The sequence below is a fragment of the Dendrobium catenatum genome, unplaced genomic scaffold (genome assembly GCF_001605985.2).
Source record: "Dendrobium catenatum unplaced genomic scaffold, ASM160598v2 fragScaff_scaffold_853, whole genome shotgun sequence".
Classification (NCBI taxonomy): domain Eukaryota; kingdom Viridiplantae; phylum Streptophyta; class Magnoliopsida; order Asparagales; family Orchidaceae; genus Dendrobium; species Dendrobium catenatum.
Window position 1 is genome coordinate 3,815,976 of NW_021319315.1, and position 18,540 is coordinate 3,834,515.

At 33.6% G+C, this 18,540-nt stretch overlaps 1 protein-coding gene across 1 annotated transcript in view; it reads left to right on the forward strand.

The window, feature by feature from the left end:
• Nucleotides 1-3,507, forward strand: part of LOC110097203 (phosphoribosylformylglycinamidine cyclo-ligase, chloroplastic/mitochondrial) — a 17,068-nt gene extending 13,561 nt beyond the window's left edge. The window contains exons 5-8 of the mRNA XM_020823464.2: nt 1,338-1,510; nt 1,601-1,712; nt 2,076-2,234; nt 3,178-3,507. Coding sequence (XP_020679123.2) covers nt 1,338-1,510; nt 1,601-1,712; nt 2,076-2,234; nt 3,178-3,339 — 606 coding nt within the window. The 3' untranslated portion in view covers nt 3,340-3,507. The remainder of the gene's footprint in view (nt 1-1,337; nt 1,511-1,600; nt 1,713-2,075; nt 2,235-3,177) is intronic.
• The last annotated feature ends 15,033 nt before the right edge of the window (nt 3,508-18,540 follow it).

Consider the following 18,540-nt stretch of genomic DNA (forward strand, 5'->3'; position numbering starts at 1 on the left):
ATCCTATTAACGAAAGTTTTTATTCATGATCCCAGTTTGAAATTCAAATAAATTGGATCTCATGAAAACTTTCCTAATCCGTCCTCCATCTTTGGAAACTCCCTAAATCCCTCCCCATCCTCTCTATGCCGCCGGCCATCATAGAGGAGCCTCCAATAATTGCCCATTAATTCCCCCGTTAATTCCTTTGAAATTTGAAACTAATTTCAATTGGAATTTCCCTCCAAATCCACTTAAAACCTGAAATTAATTTCAGGTTTTGGATTAAAACTCCTTTGTTCTCTTTTCTCCCTAACCTAATCTTCCCTTCCTTGAGCCGCCGCCCCTCTTCCTCTGGGAAATCCCGTCCCGTCTCTCCTTCCCCTTTCTTCTTTTAGATTTTACAAAGTTCTCTCTCTCGCAACGCCATGTATTTCACCTCTACCCCTTGAAGGATTCCCCAAACCACAAGCATGCATGGCGGATCCGGAGCTTGAGTGGGGTCTTGTGTTCAACGCCGATGAAAGCTTGAATATCCTATGGTCACCATTCTTTGACGTAGGATTTGAAGACGACGCCACCGTGAGATTACTTGGAAAGAGTGATTCCTACCCTTGCAAGTGTCATTGATCGTCGACAACCAAATTACAATTGGAGCTTCGACGGTCGATCATTTCCATCGTCCTCGCCACCGATAACCTTCCCGTGGATCAAGACTGTTGTGGTTGCTACCATTCTCGTGGCATCGTCGGGTTTGCTAAAACCTTTCTTCCGCTAAGCCTAGTGTAGCCGAGTGACACTTCCCCAAGGTGAAAACTCTCTTTTTTAAGTTGTGGATTGATGATTAATAGCTTTTAGTATTACTACTATCTTTGGTTATCTTGGAGTTTAGCTAATCTTCATGTACTTCCTCGCCTAAGCTAGTTGAAAACTGAAATTCTTTAAGGAAATTTACTTGTCATTTCAATAAGTTATTACGTGTAATTTCTTTATCAATGCTTCTTTAAATTTTTTAACAAGCTCCTTTGCATATTATTTCGCATCACATTGCCGTCTTGAAAAACAGGGACCCGTGTAAGAATAGACAGAAACCATGCTCATAAAGACTTACATGAGATGTAGCTTAAGTTAATTCAAAATTGGGTGCTTTAAGTTGGAATTCCTTCTCTTTTCTGGCTTAAATTTTATTTTTCTTTTTGAATTTGGCTTCAAATGTACCAGTGAGCCTAATTGAATCCAACATTTGGTTTTTTGCTTGCTTTTTGAACTTAATCTTCATACTTTATAGATTAAAGCATAAAACGTAGGCTCTAGTATAATCTAATGCGGTGATGTATCCTATCATTCTTGGTTTGTAGACAGCTGAAATGCCGGATTTCTATGCAAAAGGTGAGTATGATTTAAGCGGTTTTGCTGTTGGTATTGTAAAGAAGGACTCGTTAATTGATGGGAAGAACATCAAATCTGGTGATATTCTAATTGGTTTTCCATCCAGTGGCGTCCACTCCAATGGTTTCTCTCTTGTCAGAAGGTTGGTTGTCAACTTTCTATTCCTTTTTACTACTGAATCCATCAAATGTTGGGCTAATTGTCATCTACCATCATATTTTTTTTTTTTTAGGGTTCTATCACAAAGCAATCTTTCTTTGAGTGACCAACTTCCTGGCCATGGCAGTGGACCATTTACACTGGGGGAAGCCCTGATGGCACCAACTGTTATTTATGTTAAGCAGGTCTATCGCCTGAATTCTTTTGATGAAAATTTACATACATACCACTTTATTTCATGCTATTTACATATCTAACACCCAAAACATTAATATTACATGTCTACCACCCATATACAATTTTAATATCAAATATATCACTCCTATAATTCATTTCTACCATTCATCATACTATCTTATAAACTTTAATATTTCATTTAATGCACCCAATTTGTTCTATGGGTGGTAGACATGTAATATTAATGTTTTAGGTGTTAGATATATAAATAGCATGAAATAAAATGGTATGTATGTAAATTTCCCTTTTTCTATTGTTTAATTTTGTCTTTGATACATGTTTTAGAGATCTTATGATTATATTATGCACAGGTTCTTGACATTATAAGCAAGGGTGGCGTTAAAGGAATTGCTCACATCACTGGTGGTGGCTTCACTGACAACATCCCAAGAGTGTTCCCTCCTGGCCTTGGGGCCAGTATCTTTAGAAATTCCTGGGACGTGCCTGCTGTTTTTAAATGGTTACAAGAGGTAAGAAAATATGTTTCTTAGATTATGAGTGAACTTGTATCAATCACCAGCTTTTCTCCATTTGGATTTTGAGATTGCGGGTTTGAATCATGAAAATAATTTTGAGACTTCAGCTTAAAGATTGACATTTTTGTTTGAAAAAAAAATTGAATAGAGTGGCAGATAGAATTTTTTTAATTTTGTCCTAAATTCGATCTGGGCTTCACCTTGATTGAGTCAGCATTTGATTGGTCGAAAGTTTATTTTTATTTGCTTGAAATTTATCGTTTTAGCTGAGCATGCTTGAAATCTAATCGGTTGGAGCTATGATCCAATTTCTAACAGTCTATGAGCCAATTTTGATGGCGTGTTTGGATGGCTCAAAATCAGATTGTTTTCACCCCTAACAATAACACAAATGAACAATGTACTTCAATTTTTATTTCATCTTCAAGTCCTGCACTAACTGTAGCATTATGAATTGGATACTTTTGTTTTTTAAAAACATTAGATAAGCACACATTCTGATTGAAATGTGTAAGTTTGGATTTATTATTCTGTGCGGAGTCCGGAGGGCGTCCAGAGACCGATAAAATTGTTCCACGTCACTCCATTGCTGAGTAACCAACTCGGTACCCCTCGGTACCGCTGGATACCCAATATTAATCCGGACGATTCTCCCGTCCAGTGTACGCACAGAATAATAGCTCGTAAGTTTGAAGTTTTCAGCAAGCTGATGCTTTTGATATGAATTTGAGAATTTTACTGGATTTGAATTACCTTATCTTTCTTATTCTTGTGCTTCTCTCGTAAAACCTGTTCCATGGATTGTGATCATCAAAACTTCTACTTTTGAGCCCCTCAGAATACTTCATTAAAATTTAGTATTCAATGCCACTCCATCTCAATATTGGACATCTCATTGAATAAATTCCATGAACATCTTAATATCTTTCTTTTGCAGGCTGGAGGGATAGATGATGGTGAGATGAGGAGAACCTTCAACATGGGCATAGGCTTAGTGGCCGTTGTGACCCCCGAGGCATCAGAGAGGATTCTTGCAGAGTATGATTCAGTTTACCGAATTGGTGTTGTGGTCAATGGAGAAGGCGTGAAATTTGTGTGAAATGCATCTCTTATTTTATTTATTTATTTCTGTTATTTATGAGAACATTTTTTTTTTTGTCTGTATGGTTTGCTTTAGAAATTTTGAGTTGAGAACAATAATTGTTTCTGAATATTAAATCTTGAGTTAGAATTCTAATGAAAATAAAAGGTTAGATCTGAGATCAAAGACCTAGTTGATGCTGGTTTAGAGATTACTTCATATAAAATTTGGTTATATAGCTCATGCATGTTATAGCAAGTAAAGTTTCAGCTTAGCTATGTAATTTACCTTCTTTAGGTGTTTTGAGTAGGCGTGCAAATCAATTTAATTGGTGAGTTTAAATGATTATCACCTTAAACATAATAGATTTGGTGGAAGATGAAATTTATTCAATGCAATGACTTAATCAAAGATATAAGAGGATAAAAACTTATTATATACATAAAATTCATCAGGATTACAAATTGAATTGTTCATATTTTTAGTCGACATGCAAGAAAAAGGTGTGCAACATGCCCCCATTTATCCTGCAATTACCCCCTCTACAAGTGCCAATGGTTGAGCTAATAGAGAGCATAAAAAAACAAAGAGTTCTTAAAGTTTCCAATGCCTATAAAGGAAAGTGCACATGTAAGGAACATGTTGAGATATTGCACTTTTAATGACACTGAAGAGTGTTGCCATCTTCGTGGTCTGTTTGAAGATGTCATCAAGGCTAAAAATTTAAAGGATTGTTGGCACTATTTGACACCCAAGGAATGCCCTAATGGAGAGTAATTTAAATGACGCATCCCTGCTTGTTATATTCATATCATTGGAGTGGTGCTTGCCATCATGGGAGGAGAATGAGAAGAATCTTTCATGACGAGTAACTCTAAATAACCCAAAATTGGTGAAGTCAACTCAGCCACTAACTTATGGGCATTGATGATTGATGTCACCCCACTTACTTTCTGTGAATTAGATAGGCCTTCAGTGGGAATCCCTGCAATGATGAAGTAGTCATTACCACCCTAGTAACTAATTACTAGATTGGCAATACATTAATTTGGCATAGGGAATCTATTAACTTCATTTTTTAAATTAGTTTTTGGTATAATAAATCTTCTGACCTCCTAGTTCTTCCCTATTGTAGGGCCAATATATGCTTTTTTAGGTGAGTGCAGGGCTACAAAAATATTAATCACCATGTCAGTCACCTGTGATGAAGGTGACCAACAATAGACAATAATGGTGAACTTCATCATTATGGATTCCCCAACCACATGCATCATCTTTGGGATACTTCTCCTAATTACATTCAGGGTAGTGATCTCAACTTATCATATGATGGTCAAATTCCTGATAGATAGTTGGGAGAATAATATGAAAGGCATCTTTACGCTATCCTGTGCATGCTACTCGAATGTAGCAGGGAAAGTGGTGAACCCCCTAAATGAAGTATTGCAACTTGATGTTAGATGAAGATCGGAGAGTACATAAGTAGTTGAGGATGTCCTAATAATAGAGGGTGAGTTTGAGAGAAAGCTAAGAATAAGCAAGTATTTTAGTTCAAAGCACCAAGGAATACACATCCAAGCTCTTAGGGATGACCTTGATGCTTTCATATTGACAATAACCGAGATATCATTATTGACAAAAAATTCACTTGCCAAAAACTTAATGTGCGAAGAGATGTTTGGCCTATAAAATGAAAGTTAGAAAGATAATGGTTATGCTTGTCAATCCTATTAAACAAGAAGTGAAAAGGCCACATGACGCAAACTTTGATAAGGAGATATAAAATCTTGACGGGATATCTAATATTGTAATGGTGTAGAAGTCAATTGAAAAAAAAGGATGTGAATCCTAACTCGGTATGTCCAAAGGATGACTATCCACTTCCCAAGACCAAGTTTTGAGTAAACTCGACATTCAAAATCTTATTGATGAGCATCTTAGATGCCTTTTCTAAGTATCATTAGTTTAAAATGCACCCTAATGATTGTGAGGAAATGATCATCATCATTGATGAGGGTTTATACCACTACAAAGTGATGTTGTTTGGGCTAAAGAATGTTGGATCATATGTTCAAGGAGTAAAAGGGGAGAAATGTTGAAGTATACATGGATGACTTACTGGTGAAAGCAAGTCTCATGAACTACATATCCAATATTTTAAGTAGATAACTGCCACTTTAAAAAAAAGTATAATATCTGACATAATAAACTAATATGTTCCTCTGGTGTAGGGTTAACCAAGTTCTCAGAGTTCCTCCTCACACAAAGACATATAAGTCAATCTAGACAAAGTAAAAGCAACCCTAGAGATACCTTCACCTAGGAATTTTACGAAAGTATAATGGCTCACTAGGAGAGTCATCAAGCTCAATTGCTCCATCCCTAGGCTCGACAAAAGGTATTCGCCTTTTTCAAGATATTGATAAATGTCAAAAGGTTAGTTTGGAGCTAGGAGTGTGAGGCCTCCTTCTAATAGCTTAACTCTTTATATGTTCACCACCTTTAATTCAAAGTCTATGAGTAGGTGAGGACTTATTATTATACATAGGAGAGGGTGAGGATACAATTAGCTCTGTGTTCATACGAGAAGAAGAATAAAATATTTAGTCTATTATGTAAGTAAGATAATAAGAGGTGTATAAGAAAGATACCCTATCATGAAGAAGCTTGCATGAGCCCTTATAGTCTTTACTTGGCAACTAATGCCTTACTTTCAGGCACACTCAATCCAGGTTATCATTGATCAATCACTCAAGGCCATAATCACCAAACTAGACAACTCTAGCAGACTATTAAGTTGATATGTCGAGTTGAGTGAGTTTCAAATCACCTACACATAAAGGACAATTATTTGAGCTTATGCATTGGCGAACTTCCTAGTATATCTAAATACCCCAAGTGATTAGCAGAAAGCCTTAAAGGTGTTACAATAGCCTTTGACAATATACATGGATGGAGCCTCAAGTGAGTAAGGCTTAGGAGAAGACAAGTTTTTTATGAGCCCAATTAAAATAAAAATCAACCAGGAAACCAATATACAATTTTTAATAACATATAACCATGCAAAGTATGAGGCCTTACTCATCAGTCTACAACTTACCACAAGAATAGAAGTAATGCAGATGGTGGTTTATTTTGACTTTCAATGAATGGTAAGTCATATATATAATGTCTATGAATTGTGAGAAAAGATGATGTTAAAGTACCTCTTCAAAGTAAAGACAACAATCAACAAGCACACCTACTTCAAGTTGGCATATATACCTCAAGACTTGAATCAAGTCATGTACCTTCTTTCAAAATAGGGCAATCTTGAAGGACAACCCATCTTAAAACTAACTAGGCTGACCATTGAAAATGAATTAAGTATGTAGGTGGACAATAATCACCTGACAAGTTTAAATTATTCACTTTTTGAGACTTGAATATTGAAAAAATAAGTGTTGTGATCATAAATTCATGTTAATTCAAGATTAAGGTAAAAAAATACATGATATATAGAGGAGAGTTATTCATGAGATCAGCAACTTCCCATAATCTACATTTCAGTTGAGAAGATAAGAAGGAAATGGTATTGAAGGAGGTTCATTCAGGCCAATGTGGGAGCCATTTTGGTTGAGAGATACTTGCATGTACAATTATAAGATAATGGTACTTTTGGACGACTTTAAGTAAAGATGTAGATGAATTCTCATGGAGATACCCATAGTGCTTGAAATTTGCTCCTATGTAGTGCGCCTATTCCATAAAATTCAACTAATTAATAACCAATCGATATTCACCATACGGGGTTTGAATCTATTTAAACCCTTCCCATGATCCACTGGCCAAAAAAAGTTTATACTTGTAATAATATAATACTTTACCATGAGGATAGAAGATAAAGAACCTGCCAACATAACATCCATGGTTATTAAGAAATTCTTATTGAAATACATTTGTAGATACGAATCCCCCTCATTATCATAACTTACAGTAGGCTACTGTTCACTAAAAAAAATGCATCAAGCACTTCTATTAGTCAGATGACATTCACCTTATGTTTGCTTTAGTACACCATCCATAAAGTAATGGATATGTGGAGGTAATGAACCATAATATGGTAAATCTTTCTCAAGAAGAAGGTGGAGGAAGCAAAGGGAAAATGGGTGGAGGCACATCCCTTGGTCTTTTGGGCACTAAGAATAACTTCAACTTTGGTAATTGGAAAAAAAAACTTTTTTTTGGTCTCTCCCATGGTGTTGAAGCATTGCTCCTAGTGGAACTTAAAATACGTAGTTAATGAGTGGGTGAAGCTGTTAATTTCAGTGAAGGCAAGTTGGTAAGGAAAGAGAAGAAAAAATAAGGTTTGGAAATGGCAATTGACCTATTAGAGGATCTCCAAGCACAAGGCACACTCAGAAAGGAAGAAGTTAAAAGGAAGATGGCCAAGTACTATAATCCTCACATCAAGGAGAAGTCACCACTCAAGAATAAAGGTGTTGAGAATGTTAATGGAAGATGACTTGAAGACTTTCTAACTTTAAGGGAAATTTTTATGCTTATATGTGTATGAGATTATTTATAATGATAATGAATCTTTTTTGTTTTCTTTATATGAGCAAGTTGGTAGAAGAGTGAGTCTGTAGGATATATATGTACCTAAAATTAAAATAATGATTAGTAAACTTGTCCGCTTTTACATGAACATGTTTGGGGAACTATCCCACATTCCTTAGCCTAACTAATTGACTTGGCCATTTTTTAATAAATGTCCATTAATACCTGACCAATATTTATGGAACTCATATAGGTGAGTTGGGAAGTTAAAGTAAAAGAGTGATAGATTCCCACTCACAAAGCTCGGAGCTGGCCAACTACTTACTTTTCATAAGTATAAAGGAACTATAATCAAACTAGCTAGCCTAACTCAACCTTAAAATATTCAAGGCCAACAAACTTAGGAGAGCTATAACCATGCTTTCAACCAAGTTTAAGTTCAAAAAATGAAGTCACCTCTCTAGTCTGGGCCTGTCACATTGACAAGTTGAACGCAAATTCTAAAAAAGCCCAAACAAGTTCGCTTCCTTCTAATAAGTGATGGGAGTAAACACTAATGCTCTTTCTAACTTGCTATGAAAATGAACATTACAATCAAGTAATAAAGTGAAAAGTAGAGTTTCAATCCCACAAGAAAAATTATATCCTATGAATTCCCCTAGTACTATTTACTACAAGTAGCAAATTTTATTCTATTGAATTGTGATGAGATTGGTTCTATAACAACTACTATAATTAATGAAAATATAATTTAATTAATGAAAAATATGTTATGAACATATGATGATGAATGATGCAATGTTTTCCTAACTACACTCTTCTAAGGTATGTTGTGAATTAGAGCATATGCACCCTTAGATCTCTATTGAGCTTGCAAGGGTGTAAAGTAAGGCTCTCACCTTACTACAATGCGTCTGTCTCTATAGATCCAAAAAACCTATTCCTCCTATATCTAGGTATGAAAGTTTTTAATTTCAATCCTCTTATTTATTACATCATTCCTCCATCTACGTAATAAATCATACAAGATTTTAAATTTAAATATTTCCATTATATGAACTAAACTAAGAATGGGAGTGATTGAAAAGAATATTAAAGCATTTTATTTACTAGAGTCTATATTAAGGAAAATATGCTTCATTCACATTATAAGCCCAAAACTAAAGAATTAGCCAGCCATAAACATGAGTTCAAAGAAAATAGACTTCATTATGTAAACTATAACAATATATAAGAGTTTAAGTGTAGAAATTATCACCCATTATGATGTTTACAATCAATTACAGATAAGAAATGCTTCCTAAATTTATTTCCATTAAGCACAATTATTCTTCAAGCTTAACTCCCACTCCCTTTAATGTTTTTGTACAATAAACATATTGAAAACCCTAAAAAAAAGTATACTTAACACAAACTAACACAGGCAGTACAATACTCGAAAGGTCGGAATCATGGCATTACATAATTGAACTAGTGCTTTGGTGCTCAATGTTTTGGCTTCGTCACCGTGTTAGACTAAATTGATGCAACAATTTAATAGTGAACCACTTTAAATTCCCTGTTGTGGTGTTGCATGATATTTGGTGTCATGGTGTTGAAATGGTACTGAGGTGCTCCAGATAATTACACCAGGGCATTGAATTAAATTACAAATCAAAGAACTTAGTGTGTAATGACACTCCAAATGATGGCCCTAGGGCGCGATGGATTCTCCAGTGATTGAAGGTTTGGCACAGGAGTGCTGAGTTAATTATAAACTGATAGAATCAACTGGATCGCCAGTTCATTCAAATGGCATCGAAGCATTGATAGCACAACGTCATATATTATCTTGGCACCATAGCGCTAGATTGAAATTCCTAATTTGTAGCTTTTTTCTTGAATTTACCTATACAATATCAACAAAAATAAAATTTCACATAATTAAATGCAAGACAATTCTAACAAAATTTATCTTGACAAATTCCCCTAGCTTAAGATATTGCTTGTACTTTAGCAATGTGATTGCACTTATTGATATATCATCTCCTTTGAATAAAATTACATATTAGAATGATTAAGGGTAGAGAGATATTTTATTAATTGATGTTGATTGTAATAAGTCAAAGGTTAATAATCTTATTTAAAGCAATCAGCAACAATAACCCACTTAATCATTTCTATTAATATTCACATTTAGATCTTCTTCTACATGTGTATGTGTAATATTGATTACTTATATAGGTTGAGTGATTTATCATTTAGGAAATTTGCATACTTCAATTAACTTCGTTAATTCATTTACAAACGTTAATATGTATTTGCATGCTTACACTTTCCTTTTTAATTTTATTTTTAGGTCCTTTAAAGTAGGGCTAGGTTTTTTAGATTTCAATTTTTAATATTCAAGCACTCATTTTATTTTCTTTTGTTTTTCATCACTTTTTCTCTTTCCTTCTCTTTTTTTTTTTTTTAACTTTTCAAAATACTTTAGTATTGATGTTAAATATCTAATTATTTTCTCCCTTCAAGTAACCTATATTTGATTTTAAATTGGGTTATTTGCAAGGCTCCTAATGCCTTACTTTAATTTAGAAAGAATTTTGATGTTAATCTAAGTATTATCTTTTCACTAAACTTAATCAATCAATCGAAAATTAATAGCCAAGTGCATTAAGTGTCGTAGAAATTGAATTTAGTATGAATTTTTAACTTAGATGATTTTATTTAGTTGTTGTTAAGTCTATTTTAATTTTAATTGTTTTTCTTTTCTTAGTCAATCAAGCACCTTAACTGTTATATTTTTTTATTTACTCAAGCTAATCTACAAATTTCACATTTGTTCAGTGAATAATCGTAAAGTGCAATTGAGATAATAATCAGGAGAAATCAATGTTTAATCTGGTAGGAACTTAAATATTGGATAAAAAATAAGGCAACATTGTCACGAAACATTTAACTAAATTACTATAACATGGCTAAATAATGGAATGTGTATAATGCACTAAAATTCTTACATCAAACTAACAAATGAGATATTCTCACTACTGTCCAAATCACACAAACCACATTTTAAATACAATTCACATCATTAAATTTCCTATAGAAACAAAATAAAACAAATAAAGCATAAAGATAAGAAAAATAAACATCACACCTCCTCACTTCTGCTACTGTTATGAACGATGCTATGGATATAGTGGTGGGGGTTCCTGCCAAACATAGGGATTATACAATGTGGGCTACCATGAAGAAATGCTGATCAGGGGTCTTGAATAAAAGACTACTCATGAACATCCCAACCAATGCTTCATTGAACTGCAAAGCATATGTACATTGATTCTTATGCAAATCTAGCACATAATCCATCTTGTGTTACATTCCCTGGTGCCACTACTGGTTCTCATTAAACTGTTTATGCGTGCTAGCCTCCCTAATATTAGCTACATGATCTTTTGAAGACCTAGGGGTGTGGGTCCTAGGTTGACTCAAACTAGGCTAATTGGGTCCCACTCCCTCATCTCAGGTGCTTTCCTTAAATTTCTAAATGTTAAATTGGTTGAGAGAAGAAATGGGGAAGAGATATTCCTCCCCAAGATCAACCAAAACACCAACAGAAACTCACAAATAATATATCAAAGATGGGTGGCCTATCCCTATAGAAGTGGAACCTCCAATCATGTACATCAATGAAGAGTGAATAAGTTTGCCAACATCTATGGAGTGACCCACCTAAATAGCATAGTTTAGAAGGGCATGGTCCCGGATCACCACACTAATATTGGTACTTGAAAAATGATGGGCTGAAATAAAGTAGTGTCAATCCTTAGAAATCTAGGTCAATGTAACAACAGGAAACTAAATCACTCTCCCCACCCACTCTTTACAAACATTCCCACTGTTTTCTTTTCTAAACAGTGTATGTGTAAAGATCTAAACAATTAATATTTTATTTTCTAATTACATTTCAAAAGAAATGTTTAGAACAATATTTTAGGACATTTAGAGAACTATTATAATTACAAAAAATGTCTCATTTATTGATATGGACAAAAATTAACACAAAGACAACTAACTGGTGAAATTTCAAAATTTGTTAGTCAAAGTGTTTAAAATAAAGCATTCTATTATATTCAAAAAGTTACATGGTGAAAATATCATAATATTTAAAAGAAATCACATTTTGTTTATATCTTATTATATATTTATAAAATTCAAATCAAAGATAGGTGTTTAAAATTCTACCTCATGCTAAAAAAAAAATCCTTAACTAGTTTAACAAATGAATTTAGCTCCATGGCCTTTGAATCCCTCTCCTCCTTTTCTCTTTCATCCTCTCCTCTTTCCTTTGTTCCTTTGATTCTCTGATAAACCTATGGGCTGGGTGGTGTTTGATTGAGGTGAGGAATTGATTATATAAAAAATATTTTAGTGGCTAACGATGTAGTGCTCAACCATGTAGTGTCATACTGCATAGATATAATTTTCTAGATTTTCCCATATTCTTCTAAATTGAGAGCTAAACATTGCAAAACTCCATTCAAGTGCTATAGAGCTCCCTTAAATCTCATCCCAATATAGAGAGGACATCACCATCAATATCAATACCATAATGCCCCTCAAGGCACTTATCCTATTATTCCCTTCTTCTTTTATATTTCCTTTATACATTTATTTGGATTTAAATTTTACTCTTAATAACATATAATTTCAAAATGAAGTTAAATTGGGTTGATAATCTTACTAGATTAAACCAAATTAACCATATTTCAGATTTATAGGTATTACCAAAAATATTCAGGATTGAGTCCTTTGAGAAGAACTTTGCTTAGTAGCTTGGGATCTACCCTTGGGATTTGATGTATTTTGAAGGAGTACCTTTGGAAGTACTCCTTTATTAATTATCCTTCATTTTAATTGATTCCAAAGAGGTAGGAAGAGCTTTGATGATTCTTCTATTAGCAATAAATTATTCAACAAAGAGTCTGGCCAGCATGGGGAACATATGGATAGTCCCACGTGGAAGAGAGTAGAATCATGTACAAACTTTTCCTTTGAGGGTAGAAAGGAAGACCTAACAAGGGATCTCATTCAAGACTCTCTGAGTATGGATAATGGATTGTAGTGATCAATATGTTTTTAAGGGTCAAATGACCCATCATAAGAATCTTTGTTTGGTAGCTTTAAACTCATTGAATTGGGTTGTTGAAGTATGTTTTCATTTAGTGGTGAGGAGTTCTGACAATTGTAGAAACAAGAGAATTGCCTACCAACTCTTAAGGAAAATTTCTCCTACACCAGTTGTCAAAACTCATCAAGTATGGAATTATGAGGGATTTTTATAATATGAAGATAAGCCAACTCCTTGATAATTAATAGAGGAACATGGGCTATTAGGCCTACACATGGGGTATGGGTATAGCTAGTTATATCAATGAGATTGATGTTTTGTTATGGCAGATGAGGAGCCTCTAATTAAGGCAAGGGAGTTATGCATGATTATTTTAAAGTTGAGCACCCCCTACTTATAATTAGTCAAGAGAGAGTGTTAACAGTTGAGCCCCTTATATTAGTTGAAGGATTTCGTTAAGTAGTCTTCTAGGGATGGTTTTGATGTTCCTTTTCCAATGGGATATTAGCCACTATGGTAGAAAGAGGCTGATGCCTAGTTTCCTTAGTTGATAGATTAGTTTTTGAACTGATAAGTGATAGAGATAGAGGTTCCATTATTAAGATTTTTACATCTGTTGGCCATCATATGAGTGTCCATATTGTTCTCAATGGTGGGATTATTTCTAATAGATGGTGCCGAAGTACTACGAGCTAGAAATTTTGTAGTGGTAGAGTTAAAAGTCCAAAAAGAGAACAAATTTAGGGTCTAGCCTAGCTAAAATGATTTCATTATGTATGCATGATTTATAAAAATTAGCCCATCACTTAACTTGGAGATAGTAAAATTACAAAAGTATGGAGAACTGAAAAAAGTCTATATGGATGTTTGGGGGTGAATAACCATGGGTTCGATGAAATGGTTTTATGGGGGTGGTTTACCTAAGGCAATTGATCGATGAAAGGTCTAGTAACGGTGGTTGTGTAGCAAAGATCTAAAAATAATGGTTGGCCAACAAAAGTCTAATAATAATGGTTGGGCAAAGGACCAAAGGTGGTAGATGGGTGGAGTTTAGACAACAGCAATCAAACAGAGATCCGATGGTGGTGGTTGAACAAAAGATCAATGAAGATCGACTGATAAAAGTCAGTTAGAGGTTTGGCAATGACTATTGGATGACAATGGTTCACTGGTAGTGGTGCTTGGGTGGAGCCCTAGGAGTCTTCAAGCCTCAGATCTCTCTTTAATCTCTAGCCAAGCCTCCCATTAATGTAGAAAGAGTGGGCGTATTTATAGATTTTTTGGAGTGTCATATCCTATAAATATGGAGAAAGTTAATCTGAAACATTCCATTAGACAACATGTATTGATTCCCTCAATTATAGATCATTTCTTTAGCATTTACGTGCCTTAATAATGTTGGAGTTAATTGATATTGGGATTGTTGGATTTGTCTCATTGAGTCGCTCAATTTGAGTATAATCATGACAAATTTGGAGGTCATTTGATCATTCGATTAATGTTTTAAATCTTCCAACTACTCTTCCAGCCATTAACTTGGTCTCAGATTGTATTATTTTTTATTTCATTGGATTTGTCACATCAATACACTTAGTTCAACTATAAGTTTGAATAAGTTCGCCTTAGGATGGTCACAAATTTAATATTGAAAGTTTCAAAATAAAACGTACCTCAAGATTTGTGCCCAATCAAGGCGGTTTTTAGTGACATATCAATTATCATATAAATATTTAGGAATTTTACTATTGGAAATTTAGGATTAAGTATTTTGCAAACTGATCATCTTATGAGGAATTTTATCATATGATCATGAAAAAATTTTCAATTGAAATAATTTCCACATGTTAACAATTTTATGATAAATAAAGTAAATTGAAAATCAAGCTAAGTAAAATTTAAAACGTTTTGACATAATTTTTGTAAACTAAATTAGTATTGAATAAATCTAAATAGTTTTGTCATTGTTTTCACCATCTTTAAGATTTTTGGTAAGACCCGTCCAATCAATTTATATACATCAAATTGCATTGCCCTTTGATTGATAGGTTGCATCCTTGATTTCATTAAATTGTATATCCTGAGATATTTTATGTGTCAAATGCCATATCCTATCCTAATAAAACCATTATCAATATTATGATTCCAAGAAAATGATTTACCTGAAATAAATTATATAGTGATTCATTAGATAACTTCATACATTATTTATTATCATTAAATCAATAATAAGTCTCACTATTCCTTAATTACTCATGATGAATCAAAGTTAGTGTGAATCAAGTTAGTGTGAATGGTTAAATAATAATATATAATTAAAATTAAACCCTACGTCAATGGTTGCATAAAGGAAATCTAATTCTCCACCTAAATCCATGCATCTGTATGACATAATATATAATATACTTCTAATATATATATATATATATATTCTTCTAATTTTCACATTATAAAGAGCTAACAATGAATTAGATGGTTAGTTGAATCAATAAAAATATTTGCATAAATGTAATATTCCAAATGAAAAAATAGTATCTCAAAAAGATGAAAATAATTTTAAGGATAACATATTAAATATGATCACCAATCTATCTTTAATAAACTAAAAAAAATCCAATTATTAAAAATTAAATTATATAATTAAAATTTAAAAATATTAAGCCTAAATCATGATTCTAATTTGAATGATGAACAATTCAAGCAATAGTCATGATATGGGGGTTCAATTAAAGAAGGCAAAGAACTTAAATCAGTACATATACACACATCTCAACAGAAAATGCATTTGAATGTGGGGGTTCAATGCTTCTTGGCACAATGAGAAAATGTCATTTTAACAGTACATTATTTTAGAAGAAAAGTTCCATTAATAATTGGAGTACATGGAAGAACTCTAAGACTTGGGTTTCATGGGCAAGTAAGGTAATTAGTTTTCTTATTAAATAAACCTTCATATGATTAAGCTATACATTCCTATAATGATTTTGAGGGAAATGATAATATGGTTAATATACCTATATATGTGGTGTTGAATGCTAAATTGCTAGACCATGTGGCGCAGTCTGTTAAAAGCTCCGTGTTGTTACAAAATGATTGGTGTTTTGGAGGATGATCTTTCGTCTCCTTCTAGCGGGGATGAAGGGGACTATCTTGAATTTGAGAAAGGTTGTTTTCCAGATCGTGGTCGGGGTAAATTCAAATGCAGAGGTAGGAAGTAATTGGGTTGTTTTTTGGTCAATTACTTTCGTGGTTTTGGTGCTGATCTAACTTGATGAGGAGGCCCCTGCTTCACCTCTTTGGCTTGGCTGATTGGCAACCTGGGTGTTGCGCTTGTTGCTTGGAGGACCGCTTTCTCACCTATGGATGGCCCGTGCTAGCCTTGTGGTTGGTGCTTGGGGCCTCCACCCTGAGTCCCCGATCTTGGCTTTATCCATTTGGTGTTTGGTTTTTTGGTTATTGTGTACCCTTGTTTTTGTGGCTTTGACTTATTGTTTCTGGGTTGTTTGGCCTTTTTTTTGTCACTATTGTACCTTTTTTTCTTTTATTTAAATAAAATTTTATTTTTGAAAAAAAAATGATTAAGCTATCCAGCAGTTGTTAAGTTATACCATTCAACTTATTAGGTCACAACATGACTTGACTTCTTATCCATAAAATTTTCACATTCAACACATCTTTTATGATGTTAGATCCAAATATCTTCATAGGTAATATCAAACCTTAGTAATAAATATAGATCGAGACTCAGGAATGAGGAGAGAAACAAAACTCTTAGAATCTTATTAAATTCTCATGTTAGAGAGAACAAACTAAGATGACATAAGCATGTCGTGAACTCAAAACTCTAAATTCCTATTCAAAGCTTATGTCAAAAATCAATACATAGGAATGATTATAAATAAGTAATATAATAAAACGATATAGCCAATCTTAGTAATATTTTTCAAAAAAATGAATAAATCAACTTTTTTTTTGGAAATTTTGGGGTGTAGTCCAATTTCAGTAACTATTAAGTTTAATTAAAAAAAACTCAACATAACACTTTACAACTCAACCCATGAGAACAACGTAAGAATAAAAAAGTGTGTTACAAAATAGAAAAAGATCAAAGCTCAAAATAAAAAGGAACTGAGAGAGGCAAAGCTCTCCAAAAGCAAAATTAAGAGTATGTGATGAAAAATCACCCTAAATTCGAATTTAGTATCTGCAATATGAGACGGGGATCTTCTCCTACTTGCTAAGTACACGAGAACTCAAACGACAAACATCATCTTCCATGAAGCCAAATGATAAAAAAGGAAGCATTAAATCCAGACACAAGAGTATCATGTTTTGAAGAAATTCCAACAGTGACAATAAAAAAAAAAAAAAAATTTAAGCCTCAATAAAATAGAAATACAGTGCACAACATATAACATAAAAATAAAAAAATAGATAAGAAACTAATAAGTTAAAAGTTTAATCTTATCAAATTTCTTCCATTTTGTAGCTTTGGCAATAATGGCTTTCTTGATATGTTAACGAGTAGTGGAGGAGCTGCCAATATAGTCCCCAAATAGCCTGTCATTCCTTTCATGCCAAATTTAGTATAAAGAACAACATGTACAACAAAAATAATATAAGTTTTTAATAACCTTACTTGGATGAGGCATATCATGAATGTGTTGAAGAAGTTGAACCAAGCTAGAACTAAGTAAGAAATCATTGGCCCAAGGCATGAGTTGAGCAAGAACTTTAAAGGAGTAATCATATTCTAAGAAGAGGTGTGAAGTAGTTCCATCAAGATGGTTGAAAAGACTGCCGTTAATTTAAACATGGATGTTATGCTTGATCAAGTTATCTATAGTTTTCATCCAACCAGTAAAAGAGAGCCACACATAATAAGAAAATTGAAGAGCATATTTTTTGTGCCGAATGTGTTTCTATCGATTAAAAGGATGCAAATTAGCATATAAATTTTGAAGAAATTTTTTAAAGATTTGGAAATTAGATTTGAGCTAGCTAACCATTTCTAGGAGCCTACACAATATTGATAAAAGAGAGAATATTCCATATATCAACTGGAAGGAATAAAGGCAGGTTTCATATATTGTTGGTGATGAAGGTGAAAACATTAGAAGATGTTGGGATGGAAGGTGGGAGGAAAGAAGAACCAAAGACATCAGAGAGAGACTTACCATGAAACCATGGTTCCTAAAAGAATGAGATGGTATCACTACAGGAAAAATGTCAATTTTCGGTGTCTATTTTTCATCGGAAAATGACCACAATCCGTTGGAAATTAGGATTTCCGGCGGTTCAAAGTGCGTCGGAAAAGTGCTATCGGTGCAAAACTTTCCACCGGAGAAATTTCCGGTGAAAAATTCGTCGGAACAATTTCTGGCCAATATAAACTACGCCGAAAATATAAAAAAAAATGAAAAAAAAACCTAATCCAACTGAAGCCAAGCCTCCAAACTGTGACCCGCTGAAGGTGGGTGTATTGATTATGCGTCAGAAATTTAATTTCATCAGAAATTTAATTTCGTCAGAAATTCCGCCGGAAAAGCCAACAAAAAATGCGTCGGAAATAC